The following is a 23369-nucleotide window of genomic DNA, read 5'->3' as shown; positions in this document are numbered from 1 at the left end:
TTCTATAGGATTGTTGAATTGATTACATGACATAATGTATGCAGTACAGAACAACACTTGGCCCTTAAACTAGATTATCATTAATGTTGCTATTAAAACTGAGAAAAGTCTAATGAATTTATCAATTAATACCTTGGTGATCATGAATTAATCAGTAATGAGTTAATCATAGACTGAGTCCTATCTCTGCTTGGTCCATTGAGGTAAAGGTTGGAGAATCACAATGAAGCTTCTTATTCAGGAGCAAAAAGTCTTACTTGACTGTTCAAAGTGGAGTAAAAAGAGCAAAGCAGGCTGAAGCTCACAAAAAGATGGATAAGCAGATGCAAAGTTAAGTAACTGCCCTAAGGAGTGTTACTTTAGAGAACTAAAAAAGATTTATTTATATTTATAAAAAATACATGAATGTATTGTCATGATTAAAAATTAGAATAATTCATACAAGTGAAAAGTCATATTGACCTGTTACCATCCCAATTTCACATAGTTAATACTTTAATGAGTATCCTTTTAGTCATTTCCTCATTTATTTAATAAATTTATACATATAGAAATATTTAGTGGATATTAAGTGTGTTTGTATTTCATAAATATCATGTTTCTTTTTTTACTTACTAGATCTTAGAGATTTTTTCTATTAGTACATAAAAATCTACTGAATTAGGCCGGGCGCGGTGGCTCACGCCTGTAATCCCAGCATTTTGGGAGGCCGAGGCAGGTGGATCACGAGGTCAGGAGATCGAGACCACGGTGAAACCCCGTCTCTACTAAAAATACAAAAAATTAGCTGGGCGCGGTGGCGGGCGCCTGTAGTCCCAGCTACTCTGGAGGCTGGGGCAGGAGAATGGCGTGAACCCGGGAGGCAGAGCTTGCAGTGAGCCGAGATCACGCCACTGCACTCCAGCCTGGGCGACAGAGCGAGACTCCGTCTCAAAAAAAAAAAAAAATCTACTGAATTGTTTTTAATTGCTTTATTATACATTTATACATAAATTCAATGCATTCCCAAATAACATGTCAACAAGACTTTTAATTGGAATTTGACAAGCTGACTACAAAATGTATCAAAAATTAATACATCAGAATATCTGAGAAAGGAATAAATTTACAGAGGGACTTGCCTTGTAAAATACAAAATGATCTTGTAAGACTGCAGAAATTAAAACCAAGTGGTATTATTGCAAGAATAGAGAAATCGGTCAAGAAAACAGAATCAAAGTTAAGAAAAAGAAAATTGAATTTATTGTTTCTTTGCATACAGTAAAAGTGGCTTTTCAAACCAATGGGAAAAGCCAGTGCTGGGACAGTCAACTAGCCATTTGGGGGAAAAAAAGCCTAATCCTTGTGTTACATTCTCACAGATTCTCCTTGCTGCTATAGGCCTAGTTCTACAATAACAAATGCGGAGGCACTACACACCTGCTCAAATGATCAAAATTCAGAACGCTAACAGTACCAAATGCTGGCGAGATGTGCAGCAATGGGAACTCTCTATTATCCTTGTAGGAATACTGCCCTACAGATTTGCAATTATGTGGACTGAGCAAATGTCTTCCTTATTTTAGACTCAATTAGCTAAGTTGTCTGTTACTTATAGTAGAGGGCACTCTTAATAGATGCAATAACATTTATCAGAGTTAAGCTGGTTCTAGCCTTGGTAGGCTAAGGTATTGCTTTTTAATTAATGTGGGAGTTTATTGGTACCTTGTGAGATTAGTGTATTTTTTCCCTTTGTCACATACTAATAATTACATGAACAGATTATCGTATGTTACCATTGTATTCTTGGTTACATTCTAGTTTTTTATTTAGAGCACATCTTTGGGTTTGACTTCTTAATATTTAATATGGTATTTTTATCTTCATGTTTATAAAAGTGTCCTATAATTTGTTGGCTGATCTTATTATCTGCGTTGTATGATTTTATTCTCATAAAATGAATTGGTTAGTTTTCCATTTGCTTCTATTTCCTGTTAAAACAGGAACTAAGTATGTTTTACTGAACAGACTTATGACATAATTTACCACTTTGCTGTCTCTTCAAGGGCCTTAATGAGGAACTATATTAAAATTTAAAGACTTTTGATTATGGATTTGCATTTCTTTTGGATGCCAAGAGAGTCAGAGAAGGAGCAAGAAGACTCACATGTGTTGGGGCTACATTTATCTAAAATAATATTTAATGTTCTTTTCAACATAAATTGTATTCTCTTTTGAATTTTATTTTTCCTTTGTTCACATTGCCTATCAATGTGCTCATGAGATAGGTGGAGCTCAAATTCTTGTCAAGAGAATTCATTAAATGAACCCTCAGCAAATATTGCCAAGACAACTCCTTGCTATTTGACAGTCACAAACTCATTGAAGCATATATTGCAGCATTACATCTATTCAATAAACAATACTTAAGTTTCTACCATCAGCTACTGTGCTAATGACTGGGGAGACAAAGTTCAGATTTAAAACACGAATCTTCTGGAAAAGAGAGGATAAAACAAAACATTGATTACCGAACAGAATGATGAGTGTTCCACAAGTGCTGTATCTGCAAAGAGCCATAGGCTCAGAACAGGGCATAAAATGGAGAGACATCCACAAGTAACCAGCATTTTAGAACTGATGGAAGGATGCAAATGACATTGAAAATTTTGGAAAAGGGGAGAAAGGACAGAGATGTGCAAGTCATTTGAAAGCAAGAGCTAAGGCAAAGAGTTGGCAGAATTGCACATTTTCTAAAAATAAGAAATAAGTGAAAAATAAGAGCTAGGAATGAGATCAAGTTTTCTTCCCTCCAGGGGTCCAGAGTGAGAGATGGGAAAGGTCAACCAGGCCTTGAATGTTCCTACTAGAACTCAAGGAGCAGAATGCTATTTTGGGATATCATAACGGGAAAAGGAAATAGACCTCTCTTTGCCCAATTCCCTTATCTGTAAAATTAAGATAACCACAGTCCTACCTCATAAAACTGTGGTGAGGATTAATTGTTTAATTTATATAACATGCTCAGAATGATGCCTGGCACTTAAATAAGGCTGCTTACATGTGAGCTCTCCTATTTGAAACTGATTGGAGGATTATTCCCTAATGTTCTAGGTCTGCAGGAAGGTGAGGTAATTTCAAAAGAACTAGCCAGGAACTTTTTAATGCCAGCTCAACTACTCACAAGGGAGAGGCAGAAAGAGCCATTCACTTGGTGACTGAGCCAAGCATTTCGCAGCAAATATCCCAGGATGTAGACAGAAGCACTGCTACCTGGCACACACACCAGCTGTCTACAATGGCACACTTTACCTCTTGGTTCTCTCTACCTTTCGAGGAGCTAAATATTTTCACTAAAATAACAGAGGCCTCTTCCAGGCAGCCAGAAGACTCTTCTGCTTTGTGAAGATAAGCTGCACTTGCCTCAGGCAAGCACCAGGGCAAAGGGGAATACCCGCTCCATTCTTCGATTCCAATTCGACAATTCACATTTAGTTTCCTTTTCACTTGTTGCATCACCTTCATTGTTATTTTTGCACCACCTGGTTCATCGTACAGCCCCTGATGATGAAATAAAAATGTAATTGGTTGTAAGTTTTAATGATGTACAGGGTTTTGGTTTCACTTTGAAGAAGTACCAGAAACTGCTTCTGAGATAGGAAGCACCCACAGAAAACCAAAAATAGACTTGTCCACGTGTTTGTGGAGGGAATGGAGCTGGTGCTTATTCAGCAGCTGCTGTAAGTGTGTTGTCCGTGTATTCTCTTCTTAATCCTAGGCCTGGCTGCACTTACCCCTGAGAGTGGTTGTGAGGATTAAATAACATCCAGCTCAGAGAAGTGCCTGGTAGCCAAAGGGAAAAGTAAACCCAGGCTGGAGGGTAACTGAAGTCTGTATTGGATAGGGCCAATGTGGAGTTTCTCACGGAGGGAGCCCAGGTAGCACATGGTAGGAAATGTTGGGTGGGCAGCTGTAGGGGCCGGGGGAAAATTAGCCCTTTGACATCTGAAGGTTCACTGAAAATCATCTGTCAAAAGGCAGATTAATAGGCAAAAAGGCATACAAATTAATTGTATAGTAGTTTCATGTGACATGGGAGCCTTCAGAATGAAAGCCCAAAGATACCATTTCTATGCTTAGGTTAATGAAGAATTGGACAGCTATGTAGAAAAATGACTGGACAAAAAGGGCATGATCTAATGCTAACAGACTGAGTGAGGAAACCTAGCAAGGCCTGTCTGTCTAGATTCTTCTGGGCTTCTTTGTGCAACATTCCTTACTCTGGGAATGGGGCAGGGCCCTCTCTGAATGCAGTTATAATCTACCATCAGATAAGGCAGGTCAGATAATTTCCTTATGGACAGCTTTTACACAGAAAGGCAACGAGGAGTTTGAAGTAATATGTTTAGGTTTTATGGCTGGCTTTGGGGAAAGGAATTCTGTTTTCTATGGCCTGCCTTGGGAAGAGGGATTCTGGAGAGATACTAGAGAATAAGGGGCCACAGAGAAGGGCAGGAGGAAGTCAGAGAAAGTTTTGCTTCTGAGGCTGCTTCTGTGGCCATCATTTTGGGGTATTGTTTTCTGAGCCTCAGCACAGCCCTTGTGTGTCCCTGGGCCATCAATCCATTGATGAGACCATTCCAGCTGTGGCTGGCGGTGAAGACTGTAGGACCCTCTGGTTGTGTTTGCATAAGGGAGATGTCATTAGTGTGGGCAAAAAAAGTAGTGCCTTTTCTCACCTATTGCAAGGTTCATGGCTAATACCCCTGTAATAAAAGAAGACTAACAAGAGAAAACCAAAACTAATTTTTTAAACTAATTTTCATGGGAGACAAGAGGCTTTAGAAATGAAGATCCAAAGACCTAGGGAAACTGTCTATTTTTATGCTTAGGTTTAATGAAAAATGGACAGTCGTGTAAAAGCATATTGGACAAAAAGGGGATATGAAGTATTGTTAATAAACTGAGGGGGGACTTAGCAAGGCCCGCTTGTTCAGATTATTCTTGGTGTCCCTGTGTCTTTATTCCTTTCCTCCAGAAGCAGGGAAAGACACCTGTCACATGGGGGTCTTACGACATACTTTCAGGGGAGATAGGACAGATAATTATTTTATGACCAGCTTTCACACAGAAAGGTGAGACAAAGTCAGAGAATGACCTTCTTGATTCTGCAGTTTTCTCAGCGTCCAAGGTGCCGTTATTTTGATATCATGTCAGGAATCCCGACATTAACAAGACAGGCAGAGCCCCCAGTGAAGTGGCCTAGTCTTTCCTGGATCCTTAGGTGACAACGGAAACTAACAAATGCATCTAGTCAAAGGCCTTTGACTATGACAAGACATCCAGGATGTGGGAAAGGGAAAAGGAACAGAGAAAGGTCTCAAAGCAGTGGCACATAGATCTCAGCAGCATGCTCTGTCTCTTCACACCAGGTCGGAGGTCTGAAGGTGGATTCCCTACCCAACTAGCTGTTGGCTTGTGGTTATAAAGCTCAGCATGGAAAGAAGCAGCTTCGGGAACTGAATGAGGCTGAGAGGGAGGCAGCAGGTTGAAGAGAGAAAAACAAATTCTTCTTTTTCCTTTCCCTGAACTTAGGGTTTTCCTTTGTGATTCCCAAGTTTCACAGGAACTTTCTTGGTCACTGAGCAAAATTCTCCAATGTAATTAAGACTTTGGTGAGATTACCCTTCATTTTATTATTGTGGAGGGTATTGTTTTTGAACGAATCTCTTCTGCCTTTTGTGTCCTCATTACCTCCCTTCCCCATCCTTTTCCAATGGACTTTCCTCCAAATGCAATCTGAAGCTACACCGCAGTCACTACCCATGGTCGGGAAAATTCCACGTTTGTTTTCATGTGATTTAAAGAAGACAACCAATAAAAATAGAGATTAATACTATTACATGCCAAATTAACCACCAAAATAGGCTCTTGTAAATATTATCAACATCAGCAGTTCTCAACTGTTTTGGTTTCTGAAGCCATTGACACTTAAAAATTGTGGACACATCAAAAAAGATGGTGCTCATGTGTTTCTACTTATTGATATTTGTCATATTAGTAGTATAATTCAGGAAGTTTTAAATGTTCACTTAAAATAACAGAAATACACATATACCTGAAATGTAATGAAAATTAGTCCCATTGAAAATTAGTCCCATTAAAAATTAGAACAGGTAATGAAAAAATAACTTTCTTCAAAATATAACAATAATAAAGCATAAAATACATTGGAATAAACTCAGAAAGAGTGCACAATACATATAATCAAGCCAACAGCATAACTTTATTGAAAGACATTTTTAGAATAGCCCAATAATATTCCAATATTCACTATTTCTATTTATGGAATGCTCAATATATATTATTAAATATTCAATAAAAATATAAATATTATTTACCAAGTACTTAATATTCATTAATACATTAATTAATAATAAATATTCATTAAATAAATGACTGTGTATTTATCAGGTGAAAGAAATAACTGCCTTGTCCTGGCCTTGATAGCATCCTATTGCAGTCTGATTTCCCACCTTAATGATGCTTACCATCTACCATGTGCTTAAATGTCCCCTGCTCGCTTACAAAAATAGCAAACGAGAGAAGTTGATTAATCTTCATTGGTGATCAAGGTAAAAAAAAATCACTCTCAATTTAAGAGAAATAACTATGTAGTAATATAATAGTTTTCATTGGTTTTTGATCCTCTTACTTGAATTAAAAATTCAATTATAGCCACTTCTACATGTAACGAGCTTGGAAATGGCCACTCTGTCCTAACAAGCTGAACAGACGTAAAATCCGAAAACTCTGTTTGGATCCAGGAGAAGTGAGGACACAGAGACAATTACTACCTCCAAGATTGGAGAAACAGGCAGGCAAATCCAGAGAGTTACAGCTTAAACCAGAACAGAGATTCACCAGTGGAAACCACTAAGGGAACCAGGAAAACCTGGACTATAATTGATGAATTGGTGAAGGCTCAGTATGGACAACTGAGGATTAAAAACTCAAGAGGACTTAGTTGTAGAAGGGTCCTCACACTTTTTGCATTTTATCTCTAGGTGATTGAGCTGGTTCTCACAGGAAATATCAGAGAAAAATTCACTAGTGCTTCCAGCAATAAAGGTGAGAATATTTGGAAGCACTCCATTCTTCTTAACAAGGTCTGCACTCAGAAAAAGCTAGTTAACTAGAACCTAATCTCCTGGGGTTTTATTAGAGCCTACTTTCAACTGACTTGGAGGAAGAAAAATACCCAACTCCAGCCAATTCTAGCCATCCTGCTCCACCTAAAGGGGGAGGGAGGACACAGAAACACTTTTAAAGTTCACAGTCCAGAGGCACAGGCTCACTAAAAACAGAGACCTACTGGTAGGACTAGAGAACACCTCCTCTTCCTAATACCTTACTGTCACATTTTTAAAGGCCTATTTGCAGTAGTAAAATAACGAGGCATACTAAAATACAAAAAGACAGAATTTGAAGAGACAGAGCAAGCATCAGAACCAGACATGGCAGGGATGTTGGTATTATGAGACTGGGAATTTTAAACTATGATTAAGTGCTCTGACAGATAAAGTAGACATCATGCAAGAACAGATGGGCAATGCAACCAGAGTGATGGAAAGCCTATAAAAGAACCAAGGCCGGGCGCGGTGGCTCATGCCTGTAATTCCCAGCACTTTGGAAGGCTAAGGTGGGCGGATCACAAGGTCAGGAGATCGAGACCATCCTGGCCAACATGGTGAAACCCCTTCTCCACTAAAATACAAAAAATTAGCTGGGTGTGGTGGCACATGCCTGTAGTGCCAGCTAGTTGGGAGGCTGAGGCAGGGGAATCACTTGAACCCCAGAGGTGGAGATTGCAATGAGTCAAGATCGTGCCACTGCACACCAGCCTGGTGACAGAGGAAGACTCTGTCTCAAAAAAAAAAAAAAGAAAAGAAAAGAAAGAACCAAAAAGAAATGCTAAAGATCAAAAACAGTCTGACAGTGTAGTGGAATCTTATAATTTTATGTTGCCTCAGCATCCATTTTGAATGTAAGTTTAACTTTGTCATACCAAAGCATGGCTCGGTCCTACTCTTGGCACAGTTTATAGTTCTACACCACACCCAAATGGCCTAAGTCAGTGGTCAGAGATAAGAACTTAGTGGCATCTCTCCTCCCTAGCAGACTGTGCTCTCTGCTTTCTAGCCATTTCCTGTAAATCATTCAAGCATTTTCCTGTGAACTTAAAGTGACACATACCCTATTCCCTTATATATTCTGCCAGTTGCCCTCGTGATTTCTCTCGTTCTTTGCCTAACTCTTCATTCCTGCCTCATTACACCTTTCCTTCCTAGTAGCTATAAGTAAAGTCTTTGAACTTCTTGCCTATTGTGGTGGTGTACTAAATTTGAAGAAGTAGGAGTTGCCCCATGCCAGATTTTTTCTGGGTGGCTGGGGAGAAGACAAGTTCAGGCTCTTAGGACCAGGGAGATGGTCAGGCAGGCATAAGCTGTGCACAGGTGAGAAAAAATTCACACAGGCATCTGCCAATATAAACAGGTTTCCCACATGAGGGATCCACTGGTCATGGGTTGGACATCTAAGCATTTTCCATCTGCCAGGAAAAAGAATTGCCTCGTGAATGGCAAATTGTGAACACCTACGACCAGTTTCCTTTCATTTTGCATTAGGGCAAGGCTGCTAGCTGCTATGGTACTGGAAGCTGAGTTTTGATGGAAGTTCTCAGAAATAAAACAAAAAATGAAAAATGCCTTTGATGTTATTATTGGCAGACCAGACAAAGATGAAGAAAAGAATTTCTGAGCATGAGGATTTATCAATGAAAACTTTCAAAACTGAAAAGAAAAGAGAATAAGAACTAGGAAAAAAAGAGAACAGAATGTCAAAGACTGTAAGATAACTACAAAATGTGTAACATACGTGTAATGGAAATATCAGAAAAAGAAAACACGGAAAGAAAGAGAAGAAATATTTGAACAACAATGACTGAGAATTTATTCAAATTAATGTCAGACATTAAACTACAGATGCAAGAAGCACAGAGAACATCAAGTAGGATAAATGCTGGAAAAATCACACCTAGGCATATCATTTCAAACTACAGAAAATCAAAGGTAAAGAAAATATCCTGAAATAAACCAGAGGAAAAAAAATACCTTACCTCAAGAATTTAGAAAAAATAACACCAACCTAGAATTCTGTATCTTGCAAATTATCCTTTAAAAGTGAAGGAGAAATAGAGACTTTCTCAGACAAACAAAAATTGAGGGAATGTGTTACCAGTAGACCTGCTTTACAATAAATTTTAAAAGAATTTTTTTTTAGAGAGAAGGAAAACGATATCGATCAGAAACTTAGAGCTGGGCCAGGCGCGGTGGTTCATGCTTGTAATCCCAGCACTTTGGGAGGCCGAGGCGGGTGGATCACAAGGTCAGGAGATTGAGACCACGGTGAAACCCCGTCTCTACTAAAAATACAAAAAATTAGCCGGGCGTGGTGGCGGGCGCCTGTAGTCCCAGCTACTCGGAGAGGCTGAGGCAGGAGAATGGCGTGAATCCGGGAGGCAGAGCTTGCAGTGAGCTGAGATTGTGCCACTGCACTCCAGCCTGGGCCACAGAGCAAGACTCCGTCTCAAAAAAAAAAAAAAAAAGAAACTTAGATCTAAATAAAGGAAATTTCTCAGAGAAGAAATAAGTGAAGGTAAAATAAAAACTTTTTAAAAAATCCTTAATTTAACACACAACAGTTTTTCCAAAATAAAAATAGCAACAAGTATAACTGATATGCTAAGAAATGAGAGAAGGTAGAATTCTATAAAATGCTCAGTTGAAACCACAAAAGGCAGAAAAAGAGTGGAAAACAAAATTGGGAATGAAGAAAAAGAGCAATAAGAAGAAAACAGTTATAAGTATGGAAGACATTAATCTAATTACATCACTAATCACGTTCAATGTCAATAGTTTAAATGCATCATTAAAAGACAGAGCTTGGGCCAGGCACGGTGCCTCACGCCTGTAATCCCAGCACTTTGGGAGGCCGAGGCAGGTGGATCACGAGGTCAGGGGATCAAGAACATCCTGGCTAACATGGTGAAACTCCATCTCTACTAAAAATACAAAAAAATTAACGGGCATGGTGGCAGGCACCTGTAGTCCCAGCTACTCGGCAGGCTGAGGCAGGAGAATGGCATGAACCCAGAAGGTGGAACTTGCAGCGAGCCAAGATCACGCCATTGCACTCCAGCCTGGGCAACAGAGCGAGACTCCATCTCAGAAAAAAAAAAAAAAAAAAAGAGCTTGTCAGAGTGGATCAAAAACCAAGAACAAAAGATATGTTGTCTACAAGAAATCCATTTTATTCTTTAAAAAAAATTTCCCAAACCAGGATACATTGTAACATTAAGTGGATATTATACCAATGCAAATTTTGCATCATGCCAAAACAGTTCATTTAAATCATTACCACACACAAGAAAACTATTTTATTGATGGCTATGGCTTATTACATCTGCTAAGATACAAGCAAAAAGTTCTAACTATTAATTTGAATTGGAGACTCTAATTCTCTCAGATTCTGTAATGCGTTGTAAAAGGGAAGCATGTAATTTTGGCAAAAGAAAGTCACCCTTGACTTCATATATATATATAAAATTTAATATATCTAATATATATTAATATATATATATATTTCCACTTTAATCTTCATTCTACCTTTGGGTACTATGGCTAGACATTCAATTGGCCAAGAGAGACCTTGTTTGGAGACTGTTGTTTTGGCTTATAGTGGACTCTTGAACAACATAGGGATTAGCAAGGAGCACTGACCCCCGTGTAGTTAAAAATCTGTGTATAACTCTTGATTCCCCAAAACTTAACTACTAGTAGCCTACCTTTGACGAGAATCCTTACCTATAGCATATAGTTGACTGACATATATTTTTATGTTATATGTATTATATACTGTATTCTTACAATAAGGTAAGATAGAAAAAAGAACACGTTATCAAGAAAATCATAAGGAAGAGAAAATATATTTACTATTTATTAAGTGGAAATGAATCACCATAAAGATTTTCATCCTTGTCTTCATGTTGAGTAGGCTGAGGAGGAGAAGGAAGAGGAGGGGTTGGTCTTGATGTCTCAGGGGTGGCAGAGGTGAAGGGGTGAGGAAGTGGAAAGAGAGGCAGAAGAAGCAGGCACAATGTAACTTTATGGAAATAAATCATAATTTCTGTGTAACTTTTTTGCTTTTATGTTTCTCTAAAAATTTTTATATATATGGTACCAATCATTCTTCCATCATTTGCTTTAGTTGCAGTGCCCATGTCATAGAGGGGTCCATGTCATAAAAGAAGCCAAAAGCAGTCTTGAATAATCAGAACTCTTCTGCCAGATTGTCTAATGCCAATTTGTTTTCTGGCACTGCTTCTCCTATGTCTTCTTCCTCATTGTCTGGCACTGGTTCAGAAGCACTTATCTCTGTCAAGTCATCTTCTGTTAATGCCTCTGGTGTGGTGCCTATTAGCTCTTGAATTTCTCCAAATCTATATATTGAAACCTATCTCATTAAATTGATCTTCAATCTCTGACATCCTTTCTTCCGCTTGATCAGTTCGGCTCTTGATAGTTGTGTATGCTTCATGAAGTTCTTGTGCTGTGTTTTTTAGCTCCATCAGGTCCTTTATGTTCTTCTGTAAACTAGTTATTCTGGTTAGCAATTCCTCTTTTATCAAAGTTCTTAGCTTCCTTGCATTGGGTTAGAACATGCTCCTTTAGCTCAGAGGAGTTTGTTATTACCCATCTTCTGAAGCCTACTTCTGTCAATTCATCAACCTCATTCTCCATCCAGTTTTGTTCCCTTGCTGGTGAGGAGTTGTGATCCTTTGGAGGAGAAGAGGCATTCTGGTTTTTGGAATTTTCAGCCTTTTTGTGCTGTTTTTTCCTCATCTTCATGGATTTATTTACCTTTGGTCTTTGCTTTTGGTGACCTTCTGATGGAGATTTTGTGTGGTCATCCTTTCTGTTGATGTTGATGCTATTGCTTTATGTTTGTTGGTTTTCCTTCTAACAGTCAGTCCCCTCTTCTGCAGGTCTGCTGGAGTTTGCTATGGGTCCACTCCAGACCCTGTTTGCCTGGGTATCACCAGTTGAGGCTGCAGAACACAAAGATTGCTGCCTGCTCCTTCCTCTGGAAGCTTCATCCCAGAGAGGCATCTGCCAGATGCCAGCTGGAGCACTCCTGTGTGAGGTGTCTGTCGATGCCTGCTGGGAGGTGTCTCCCAATCATGAGGCATCGGTGTCAGGGACCCATTTGAGGAGGCAGTCTGTCCCTTATCAGAGCTCGAGCACTGTGCTAAGAGATCTGCTGCTCTCTTCAGAGCTGGCAAGCAGGTTCAGAGCTGGCAAGCAGGAACATTTAAGTCTTCTGAAGCTGCTCCCACAGCTGCCCCTTCCCCCAGGTGCTCTACCTCAGGGACATGGGAGTTCTATCTGTAAGCCCCTGACTGGGGCCGCTGCCTTTCTTTCAGAGATGCCTTGCCCAGAGAGGAGGAATCTAGAGAGACAGTCTGGCTACAATAGCTTTGAGGTGCTGCGGTGGGCTCCGCCCAGTCCAAACTTCCAGGCAGTTTTGTTTACACTGTGAGGGGAAAACTGCCTACTGAAGCCTCGGTCATGTTGGATGCCCCTTCCCCCACCAAGCTCAAGTGTCCCAGTTTGACTTCAGACTGCTGTGCGGGCAGCGAGAATTTCAAGCTAGTGGATCTTAGCTTGCTGGCCTCTCTGGGGGAGGGATCTGCTGAGCTAGACCACTTGGCTCCCTGGCTTCAGCCCCCTTTCCAGGGCAGTGAACGGTTCTGTCTCATTGGCGTTCCAAGCACCACTGGAGTATGAAAAAAACCTCCTGCAGCTAGCTCGGTGTCTGTCCAAATGGCTGCCCAGTTTTGTGTTTGAAACCCAGGGCCCTTGTGGTGTAAGCACCCAAGGGACTCTCCTGGTCTGTGGGTTGCGAAGACCATGGGAAAACCATAGTATCTGGGCAAGATAGCACCGTCCCTCACAGCATGGTCCCTCACAGCTTCCTTTGGCTGGCAGAGGGGGAGTTCCCCAACCCCTTGTGCTTCTCGGATGAGGCAATGCCCCACCCTGCTTCCGCTTGCCTTCCATGGGCTGCACCCACTGTCTAACCAGTCCCAGTGAGATGAACCGAGTACCTCAGTTGGAAATGCAGAAATCACCCGCCTTCTGTGTTGGTCTCGCTGGGAGCTACAGACTGGAGCTGTTCCTATTCCTACAGTAAGTTTTATTCTTTCATGTTTTTATGTTATTAACTAGAATCCTTTTACTCAGCTTGAAGAATTCCCTTTAGCATTTCTTGTAAGTAGGTCTAGTAGTGCCATCCTACCTCAGTTTTTGTTTGTCTGGGAAAGTTGTTATTTTCCCTCATTTCTGAAGGTCAACTTTGTTGGGTAAAGTAATCTTGGTTGGCAAAAGAAACTTTTAAATCTATTGAACTAGATGAAAATAACACAACTTAACAAAATTTGTGGAATTCAGTGAAAGCAGTGCATATAGGGAAATTTATAGCACTGAATGCTATATTAGAAAAAAAGAAAGTTGTAAAAATTAATCACCTAAACTTCTGCTTTAGGAAAGTAGAAAAATAAGAGCAAATTAAATCCAAGTTAAAAAAAAAAAAAGAAATAAAAATTAGAGCAGAAATCAATAAAATTGAAGACAGTAAATCAATAAAGAAAATCAACATAAAAAATCTGATTCTTGAAAAGATATATAAAATTGATAAGCATCTACCTAGGATAATTAAACAAAAAAGACAGAGGACACAGATTACTAATATCAAACATAAAAGCAAGAACATCACTGCAAATTTTATAGGCATTGAAAGCATAATAAAAGAATACTATAAACTATTCTATGCCTACAAATTTGATAACTAAATAGAATGAACCAATTTCTTGAAAGACATAATCTGAAAAATGTAAAAAGAAGAAATAAACAATCTGAATAGCCTATATCTATTAAATAAATTGAATCAATAATTAATAACCTCCCAAAACAGGAAGCACAATGCCCAGATGGGTTCACTAGTGAATTCTATCAAATATTTAAAGAAAAAAATTATACCAACTTTCTACAATCTCTTCCGGAAGATAGAAGCAAAGGGAATACCTCCTAAATCATTCAACTAGGCCAGCATTACCTTAATACCAGAACTAGAAAATGACATTACAAGAAAACAACAGACCAATATCTCTCATGAACAAAGATACAAACATTTTCAACAAAATATTAGCAAAAAGAATCCAAGAATGTATCAAAAAATATATGCCACAACCAAGTAGAATGTATTCTAGATATGCAAGGGTGGTTCAACATTTGAAAATCAATTAACTTAATTTGTCCCATCAACAGGTTAAAGAAGAAAATCACATGGTCATATTGACAGATACAGAAAAAGCATTTGACAAAATTTAACACCCATTCATGATGCAATCTCTCAGTAAACTAGGAATAGAGGAAAACTTCCTCAACTTGAGTGTACCTTCCTCTCAATTTTGTTATGAACCTGAAACTGCTCTTAAAAAATAAAGTTTTTCATTTAAAAAGAAAACAAAAAACATGGAGGAGCATTGATGTATCTCATTTTAACCAATCAGCTATGGGTAGTTAGGCAACAGCACAGATATCTGCTGTACTTTTGTTTCTGGCAATATTCCAGACTACATTTAAAAATTTTTCAATTATAGACTTGTACTTAATGTTCAAGAAAAATATGAAAATGGCTTTGCCGTGTTAATACTACTCTTTTTTTAAAAAAATCTAAAGTTCAAACTTTATTTACATTTCATTAGTTTTTTAGCTACTGTTCTTTTTCTATTCTGGGATCTCATTCAGAATGCCACATTACATATAATTCTCATGTCTCCTTGGGTTCCTCTTAGTTTTGACACTTCCTCAGACTTTTCTTATTTTTGATGACCTTGACAGTTTTGAGGAGTACTGGTTAGATATAGGGTAATGGTTTTTAAAGTATATTTGTCATGATTTATACCAGGGTAAGAGTTTGGGGAGGAAGCCCATGGGGTAGAGTACTGTTCTCATCACATCATATCAAGGTTATATACTATCAATATTGCCACTGATGTTACTTAGCCTTTTAATATTTCTCTAATTTAGTGTATATGCAATGATAGTTCTCTGATTTCTGAGATTGAGTTTCTCATATATAATGATTATTTAGAGTTTCTCTCTTGTCTGTTCAAAATTTTGTCTAGTTTTATTTTCTACTGATTTGTAAGACTTCTTTTTATAATCTGCATATTAGAATTCTCTTTACTGGGGTGTTGCAAATATTTTCTGTCATTCTATGGCCTGACTTTTCTTAATGGTTTTTTAATTTTAAAAATAAGTCTTAATATTCATGCAATCTAATTAATAATCTTTTCTTTGTGGTTAGGACTTTGAGTCATAAGAAATTTTTCTCTACACTGAAGTCATGATGGCATGCTTCTAAATTATTTTCTAAAAGATTTAAAGTTTTGCCTTCTCCATTTAGATTTACAATTCACTGGAATTTTTTTTGTGTGTATGGTATGACATATGGGTTCCTTTTTATTTGTTACATATAAATATACAGTTATTTCCCTGTTTTTCTAAAAAAGAAAAAGATCATCATTTTCCCATTGTAAAATGCCATATTTTTTTCATAAGTCATTTACATATATCAATGGGTCTGTTTCTGAGCTCTACTCTATTTTATCAGCCTCACTGTCTATCCCAACACATCTCATGCTTTGTTCTAAATCTTGATATTTAGTGGAACATTCTTTCCCATTTTGTTCTACAAGAATATTTTTGTTATTGTCTTTTGGGCTTCTGTATACATTTTAGAAAGAGGCTGGCAAGTTAACAAACAGCTTTTTTGGGGTGAACATATTGACTATAAATTTATGTGGAAAGAAAGCATACCTTCACAATATTAAGTCTTTTAGTTCATGAATATGGTATGTCTCTCTGTTTCTGCATTAACTTAAACATTCATTAATTTCTCTCACAATTTATAAGTTTATTTAGATCTTCATTCATTTAGATCTTCACTAACCTCGCATTTACAATTGGCAAGTTTTCTGCGTAACAGTCTTGCACTTCTTCGCCTAGATTTATTTCCAAGTAGATTATTTTTATACAGCGTCTATGGTGTCATTTTTAAAATGTAATTTTTCACATTTTGTTGCTAAAGAGTGATGATTGATTGTTAATATTGATCTTGTGCTTGGCGACCTTGCTGAATTCTAATCGTTTATCTATAAATTCTTTTGTATTTTGTATGTAAACAATTACATCATCTGCATATAATTTTTAAAATCTGACAAGTCAACAAGTGATTGAAACAGGCTCTTCACAAAGAAAATATCCAAATGGTCAATAAACATATGAAAAGATGCTGAAACTTATTAATAATCAGAGAGATGCAAATTAAACTATAATGAAGTATTATTGTACAACAATAGAATGGCTGAAATTAAAAAGACTGACAATATCAAAGTTGGCAAGAGTCTGATACAACTGGAACTTCTCAAACACTGTTAGTAAGAATGTAAATTGGTACAAACATTTGGGAAGTCATTACAATATTATCTGCTAAATCTGAACATATACATATTCTATGAGCCAGTTACTTCATTCTAGGCATATACCCAAAAGAAGTATGTACTATTGTGCAGTAAAAAATACAGACAAGGAATTTCATAGGAGCATTAATTATCATGGCAAATATTTTTAAAAAATTATTAGTAATAGAAGGGATAAAACATTGTGGTACACTTTTAAATAGGGTAAAACACATTAATGTAAATTAATAAACTATACACACAAGATAGACGAATGTCACAGACATTCTATTGAGGGTAAGAAACCATTTATACAAAGCTCAAAAACAGGTGGAATATAGAGTATTAAAAGACTGCATGGTAGTGACGTTGGGAGAAGAAAGTAGTGACCAGAGAGAGGAGAGAGAATAATGATTGCAAGGTGCTATAGTCTGAAGGTTTGTGTCCCCCAAATTTCACATGTTAAAACCTAACCCCCAATGCAATCATTTTAAGAAGTGGGTCCTTTAGTAGATAATTAGGTAATGGAACAAGAGCCCTAACAAATGGGATTCGTGCCTTATAAAAGAAGCCTAAGCCTGAGGAACCTTGTTTCCCCTTTCTACCATATGAGAATGCAATGAGAAGGCGCTGCATACAAAGCAAAGAGCAAGCCCTCATCAGACACTGAATCTGCTAGGGCCTTAATCTTGGCTTTTCCAACCTCCAGAACTGTAAAAATAAATGCTTGTTGTTTAAAAGGCATTCAGTCTACGGTGTTTTGTTAGAGCAGCCCCAAGAGACTAAGACAAGAGGGAACAAGAAGGCGATTTCCGTTGTGTTGATAATCTTTAGTTTGTGGTTACAAAAGAGTGCAGACGTTTTTATTTTAAAACAATTCATTGAGCTATATACTCAAGATGTATGCAAAATTTTCTATGTATATTATTGTTTTATAAACTTTTTCTTAAAAGAGGAAGTGGGAATTCTCCCTTTTATGTATTAATCTCTTATGAAAGAATTTGTTGGCTTCCCAAGATATTTCTGAAAGATTGCTTTTGGCTTCATTTCTGTTCTGCCATTGCTTATGGACTTCTCAATAACTCTTCATCTTGTATAATTTATCATTCTTTGATAGGGACCCTCTTCCTTGAAAAATAATTGAAGATATAAGGAGGAAGAGAAGACAACTGAAACGTTTATTTCTAGATACATAGTAATCCTGCATAGATAATTATATTCAAAAGAAGAGGACAAATTGGTTCCTATCTCTGAAATTTATAGAAAAGCAGTTCCAAATTAAAGTGATTTCAAATGACTAGAAATGTCATTCAAGTTTTACTTTCTAAATGTCACTCTGTCTCTCCAAACCTCATTAACCACAAGGAACTGGTACAGGGACTGGAAGTAGTTTTTTCATACAACAGAAAGTTAACGAGGGGAGGAGAGGATGTGTGCAAAAATAATGTCCACAGAAGGGACAAATAACAAAGGGAAAGATGACAGGAAAGGGTTCGGGCATTAACCCTTACAATGCAGATACACATTGGGCTGGTCTAAGAAATAGGTTTCCCTGGTAGACAGAAGGTTAAATAAATTTTCCTGGTTATTCTGATACAACTCTAATAAAATAAGAGAAATGAAGCTAAAACTTAAAATGATGTATTTAAAAGGAAGAAATTTTAACCCATTCATAGGTGAGCTTCTGCCAAGATTACTACTAATCCTCAGGAGAAGGGGTAGAGGAGAAACTCCATAAAGGCAACTGGAAGTGGAGTGTTAGGAAGCACCTCATGAACACAATAGCAGGAAGTAGCTAGAGAACAAAGAGAAGAAACCAGGAAAAAAATTCCCTGTTTATTTTTCTGTTTCCATTCCTTTGGCTCCATTTCCACAGCTATGGCCTTTATTTTCAGCCTCCACAGCCATGAGAGCCTCTGGACAGGACTTTTCCTCGCCTCTCCCTGTTCCAATCACCTCTAACATTTCTGCCTATTGTTCTGCCCAGGGAAAAACTCCAGTCTCTTCTCTGTCAAAGACCTCTTGAATTAAGTCCAAATGCTACACTCTGGCATTCAAGACTCCATAATACAGCTCAACCTGACTTTTCCACCCTCAGCCTCCTTGATTCCTAAAATGAAGCCTGTCCACAATTGAAGCTCCTTGTCTTTGCTCCTGCAAACTTGTTCATTCTCCTGGCTGTGTTTGTGCTGGTCTCTGTCTATCTAGAGCTGTGGATATCATGGTATCTATCGTCTATCATGGTAGCCATTAACCACATGTGGCTGGTGAGCATTTTATATGGTGCTAGTCTAAATTGAACTCTACTGTGAGTGTAAAAATATGCATTATGTTTTGAAGACTGTATGCAAAATTTAATTATCTCATGAATAATTTTATATTGGTTACATGTTGAAATTATAATATTTTGGATATACTATGCTAAATAAAACATATTATTAAAATTAACTTCACCTGTTTCTTTTCCTCTTTCAATATGGCTATTAGAGCTTTTTAAATTGCATATGTGACTTTATTGGACAGTACCAATTGAATGCCCTCAACCACATCACCTCACCACAGCCACCTCTACCTGTAGTGATCACACCACTTCTTTAGGCACACTGCCTGCATTAACGGCCATGAGTCTCTTCTCATCTTCTCCACTAGATGTAGTTTCTTTTTTCTTTGAGAGCCATCATCACCATCATGGTTGACACCATGAACCTATCTGAAGATGTAAGCCATAGTCTGCTTGATATTCTACAGGAAAGACCACAGTTTTAAGTGCAATCTACCCACGTTATTAGCAGTGTGTATCTTGGGCACATTACACAGCCTCTCTAAGCCTCATTTCCCTCCTCTGTAAGATGGGGATGATAATAACCCATCTCAAATGTTTACTATGAGGATTATTCAAAGAATGGCAAATAGTAAGTGCTTAATAAATGATAACTACTACTACTGCCACTACTGTTGTTTTTATTGTATTAGATTATGAACTCTCTAAGGACCATTTCAGGATGGAGGATCGAGGCCGTTTAATGTGGGCAGTGATGAGGCCTTCTGTTGCACCTGGAAAGGTCAACTCTATACAAGCCTGCAAGTCATTCTGTAGGAGCAGGCCCCAGTGACCAGACTCTTTAGACTGTCTCCTCTTTCCTGAGAGGGACAGCCATCTCTAGGTTGACTAACCTCTGAAGCTCCTTGCATTGGCTTTTGTTTTATGAGCCATGGATGATTCCAGACTAATCCGAGAATGCTCTTCAAAACCCCAAGGAATTACTCAATCACGGACATAACAGACATTTTTGAGTGGAAGAGCCGAGATTTTTTTTGATATTCTAAAACTCATTGTTTTTAAAATGCATGAGATGGCCAAGGTCTTGCTAAGAGCTGGCCTGCAAAGGCCAAAAGGCCAGAGAGAATGAAACCCATAGAGAGGCAGAATAACCAGAAAGGTTGGGACTCGTTCATTTTATAATGTAAATTAGTCTGTTATGAAACAATACTTGTTTCCTGGTGGAAAATTGGAAAATACAAAGAACATAGGGAGGAAAAAAATCACTCTTTAGTTTCACAAGCCAAATCAAGCCACTATTAAAATGGTGGTTTACCTCCTTTTATTAATTTTCTCTACATATTTTTGTATAATTATGTTGTATGTGCAACTTGATGTTCTATTTTTCAATATTAACTGGTGTCTTCCAAATTTCCTAATGACAAAAATAATATATGCTCATAATAGAACATTTTAAATGCAAATAAAACAAAATAAAGGTTAAAATTTAGTAACATTTATTAAATTTTCTCAAAGTGCACGAAATTACAAATGTAACAACCTAATTCCCTAGTAGCCTAATAACCCTATTTCCCAGACCTCTTCTTATTACAAGGAAAAACTCATATACAGATAGTTCTAAAGGTATGAAGTGAAAAGATAAAGATTTTTCTTCCTTGCTGCATCCTCACCCCATCAGCATTATTCCCCAGGGTAACTACTATTAATAGATAGTAATTTTACCCAAAGGAAAAAATCATATGCATATAACAGCATCATATGCATACCTTTCTAGTAACTTACAAAACAAATGATAATATCATATCCTTTCTTATATGTATTGCTCTTTTCACTAAATGTATCTGTGATATGGGTCTATATCAGCTGATTGTCCTTTTTGATGGCTGAATAATATTCTATCTTGTCCACATGATAGTATTACTTGACAAGCTCCCTACTGATGGACATTTGTCTTTGTTACTATGATAGTAATATAATAAACATTTACATATGTTTTGTATGTATCTATAATACACAAGCACATACACATGCATACTTCTGCAGGGATAGCCATAGGTAAATAACTAGTAACGGTATTGCAAGTTAAAGGAACAATTTCATTGCTTGAAATTTTAAATTTTGAAATATACTGCCAATTTTCATGGTCTCTCCTTGTAAGCTAGTTTGGGCTTTCTCACAGCATGACAGGCTCCGGGCAGTCAGACCATTCTGGCCAAAGGCTTCAAGAGCAGAGTGCCACAGACCACAACTGCTTCTAATCAGCCATCTTCCCAAAGCCTTCTCTTTTTTATAGTAATAACTTTGTATAAGATTCCATCTTAATACTTTTCTGTTGTTTGGTCTTATAAGAGCTTATTTTTCCTGAACCAGGAAGTGGTTCATGGTGGTTTTTCTAACTTCACAGAGCTCCCTCTTCTGTTGGTTTTTGTGAAATGGTCAAAAACATAGCAGCCTGCCTTCTGAGTTCTCCATCCCACCCTAGTTGGGCCTTCTCTATCCTTGTCTCTGTTGTTTATATCCTGCTGAAGTGTGATTCCACTTGTGGCAGTTTCTCCTCTGTGTAGGATCAAAAGGGCTGTGGCTGGTTGGTTTGAAAATTTCTTATACCCTAGACTATTCCAGTGCCTTTCACAAATTTCCAAGGCTCTCTCACACTAACCTATTATCATATTGGGCAAAACTCCTTCCAGTTTCAGCTACTATTCCCTGATAGACTTTTCAGTAAATCTATCTCTCAGGCTCTCAGTATCCAAAGAAGATTGGTTCTAGGACCACCATCCCGCTGCCTCCACAGATACCAAAATCAGAGGATGCTCAATTCCCTCTTATAAAATGTTGTAGTATTTGCATATAATCTGCACATGTATTTCTGTATATTTTAAATCATCCCTAGATTATTTATAATACCTAATATAATATAAATGCTAAATAGCTGTAATACTGTATCTTTAAAATTTACATTATTTTTTGTTGTTGTATTATTATTTTTGTTGTATTTTTAAAAAATATTTTCCATCTACAGTCAGTAGAATCCACGGATACAGAACCCATGGATAGGGAGGACCAACTGTATCTTTTAGTGTTTCGAGGTTCTTGAATTCTTAGGTCGTTTGCTTTCCTTTGCTTTCTCCCAAGTCTTTTTTTACAATTTGCTTTAGTCATTCACTGAAACTTTAAAAAACATTAGAAAACCTCACCGTTTGTAAATCTTTTTCCCTAATATATATAACATAAGATAGGAACTTAAATAAAAAGAGTTTTAGAAACTACTACAAATGTAAATGACATAGGAAAACTGAAAGGGAGAAGTGAAAGTGGGAAATTCCTCTGAATAGAGAGAGGACCATCTCATATAAATAGGCCATACCCATGGAATAAGGACATTCTAACTGCAACCTTTCGAAGCCTTTGCTCTGGCACAACAGGTAGTAGGCGACATTGTTCGTGTTGTCAACATGACCAACAAGTGTCTCCTCCAAATTGCTCTCCTGTTGTGCTTCTCCACTACAGCTCTTTCCATGAGCTACAACTTGCTTGGATTCCTACAAAGAAGGAGCAGTTTTCAGTGTCAGAAGCTCCTGTGGCAATTGAATGGGAAGCTTGAATATTGCCTCAAGGACAGGATGAACTTTGACATCCCTGAGGAGATAAAGCAGCTGCAGCAGTTCCAGAAGGAGGACGCTGCACTGACCATCTATGAGATGCTCCAGAACATCTTTGCTGTTTTCAGACAAGATTTATCTAGCACTGGCTGGAATGAGACTATTGTTGAGAACCTCCTTGCTAATGTCTATCATCAGATAGACCATCTGAAGACAGTCCTGGAAGAGAAACTGGAGAAAGAAGATTTCACCAGGGGAAAATTCATGAGCAGTCTGCACCTGAAAAGATATTATGGGAGGATTCTGCATTACCTGAAGGCCAAGGAGTACAGTCACTGTGCCTGGACTGTAGTCAGAGTGGAAATCCTCAGGAACTTTTTCTTCATTAACAGACTTACAGGTTACCTCCGAAACTGAAGATCTCCTAGCCTGTGCCTCTGGGACTGGACAATTACTTCAAGCATTCTTCAACTAGCAGATGCTGTTTAAGTGACTGATGGCTAATGTACTGCATATGAAAGGACACTAGAAGACTTTAAAATTTTTATTAAATTATGAGTTATTTTTATTTATTTAAATTTTATTTTGGAAAATAAATTATTTTTGATGCAAAAGTCAACATGGCAGTTTTAATTTCAATTTGATTTATATAACCATCCATATTATAAAATTGCTGAGTACCTGTTAGTTGTTCTTTTTAAAATATACCTGCGAAGTAGTATACTTTCTGGCCCCTGCCTTTAAGGAATTTAAAATTCAAGAAAGCCATGTGGAATCTATAAGGTAAGAGACAATAAGGGGACCTGAACCTTATGGGGGAATAAATATGGCATGAACTGCTGTGGGATTAAAAGAGAAAAGG

At 37.7% G+C, this 23369-nt stretch overlaps 1 protein-coding gene across 1 annotated transcript; it reads left to right on the top strand.

Moving 5' to 3' along the window:
* The first annotated feature begins 396 nt into the window (after positions 1-396).
* Positions 397-23120, top strand: IFNB1 (interferon beta 1). Its single transcript, XM_003260375.3, has 3 exons — positions 397-407; positions 17374-17381; positions 22266-23120. Exon 3 carries the CDS (start codon positions 22361-22363, stop codon positions 22922-22924), a length of 564 nt encoding a protein of 187 aa, XP_003260423.1. The 5' UTR covers positions 397-407; positions 17374-17381; positions 22266-22360; the 3' UTR covers positions 22925-23120.
* The last annotated feature ends 249 nt before the right edge of the window (positions 23121-23369 follow it).

The sequence above is a fragment of the Nomascus leucogenys genome, chromosome 1a (assembly GCF_006542625.1).
Source record: "Nomascus leucogenys isolate Asia chromosome 1a, Asia_NLE_v1, whole genome shotgun sequence".
In the NCBI taxonomy this organism is placed as follows: Eukaryota; Metazoa; Chordata; class Mammalia; order Primates; family Hylobatidae; genus Nomascus; species Nomascus leucogenys.
The sequence above is the reverse complement of the archived record's forward strand: the minus strand, read 5'-3'. Positions and strand labels throughout refer to the sequence as shown.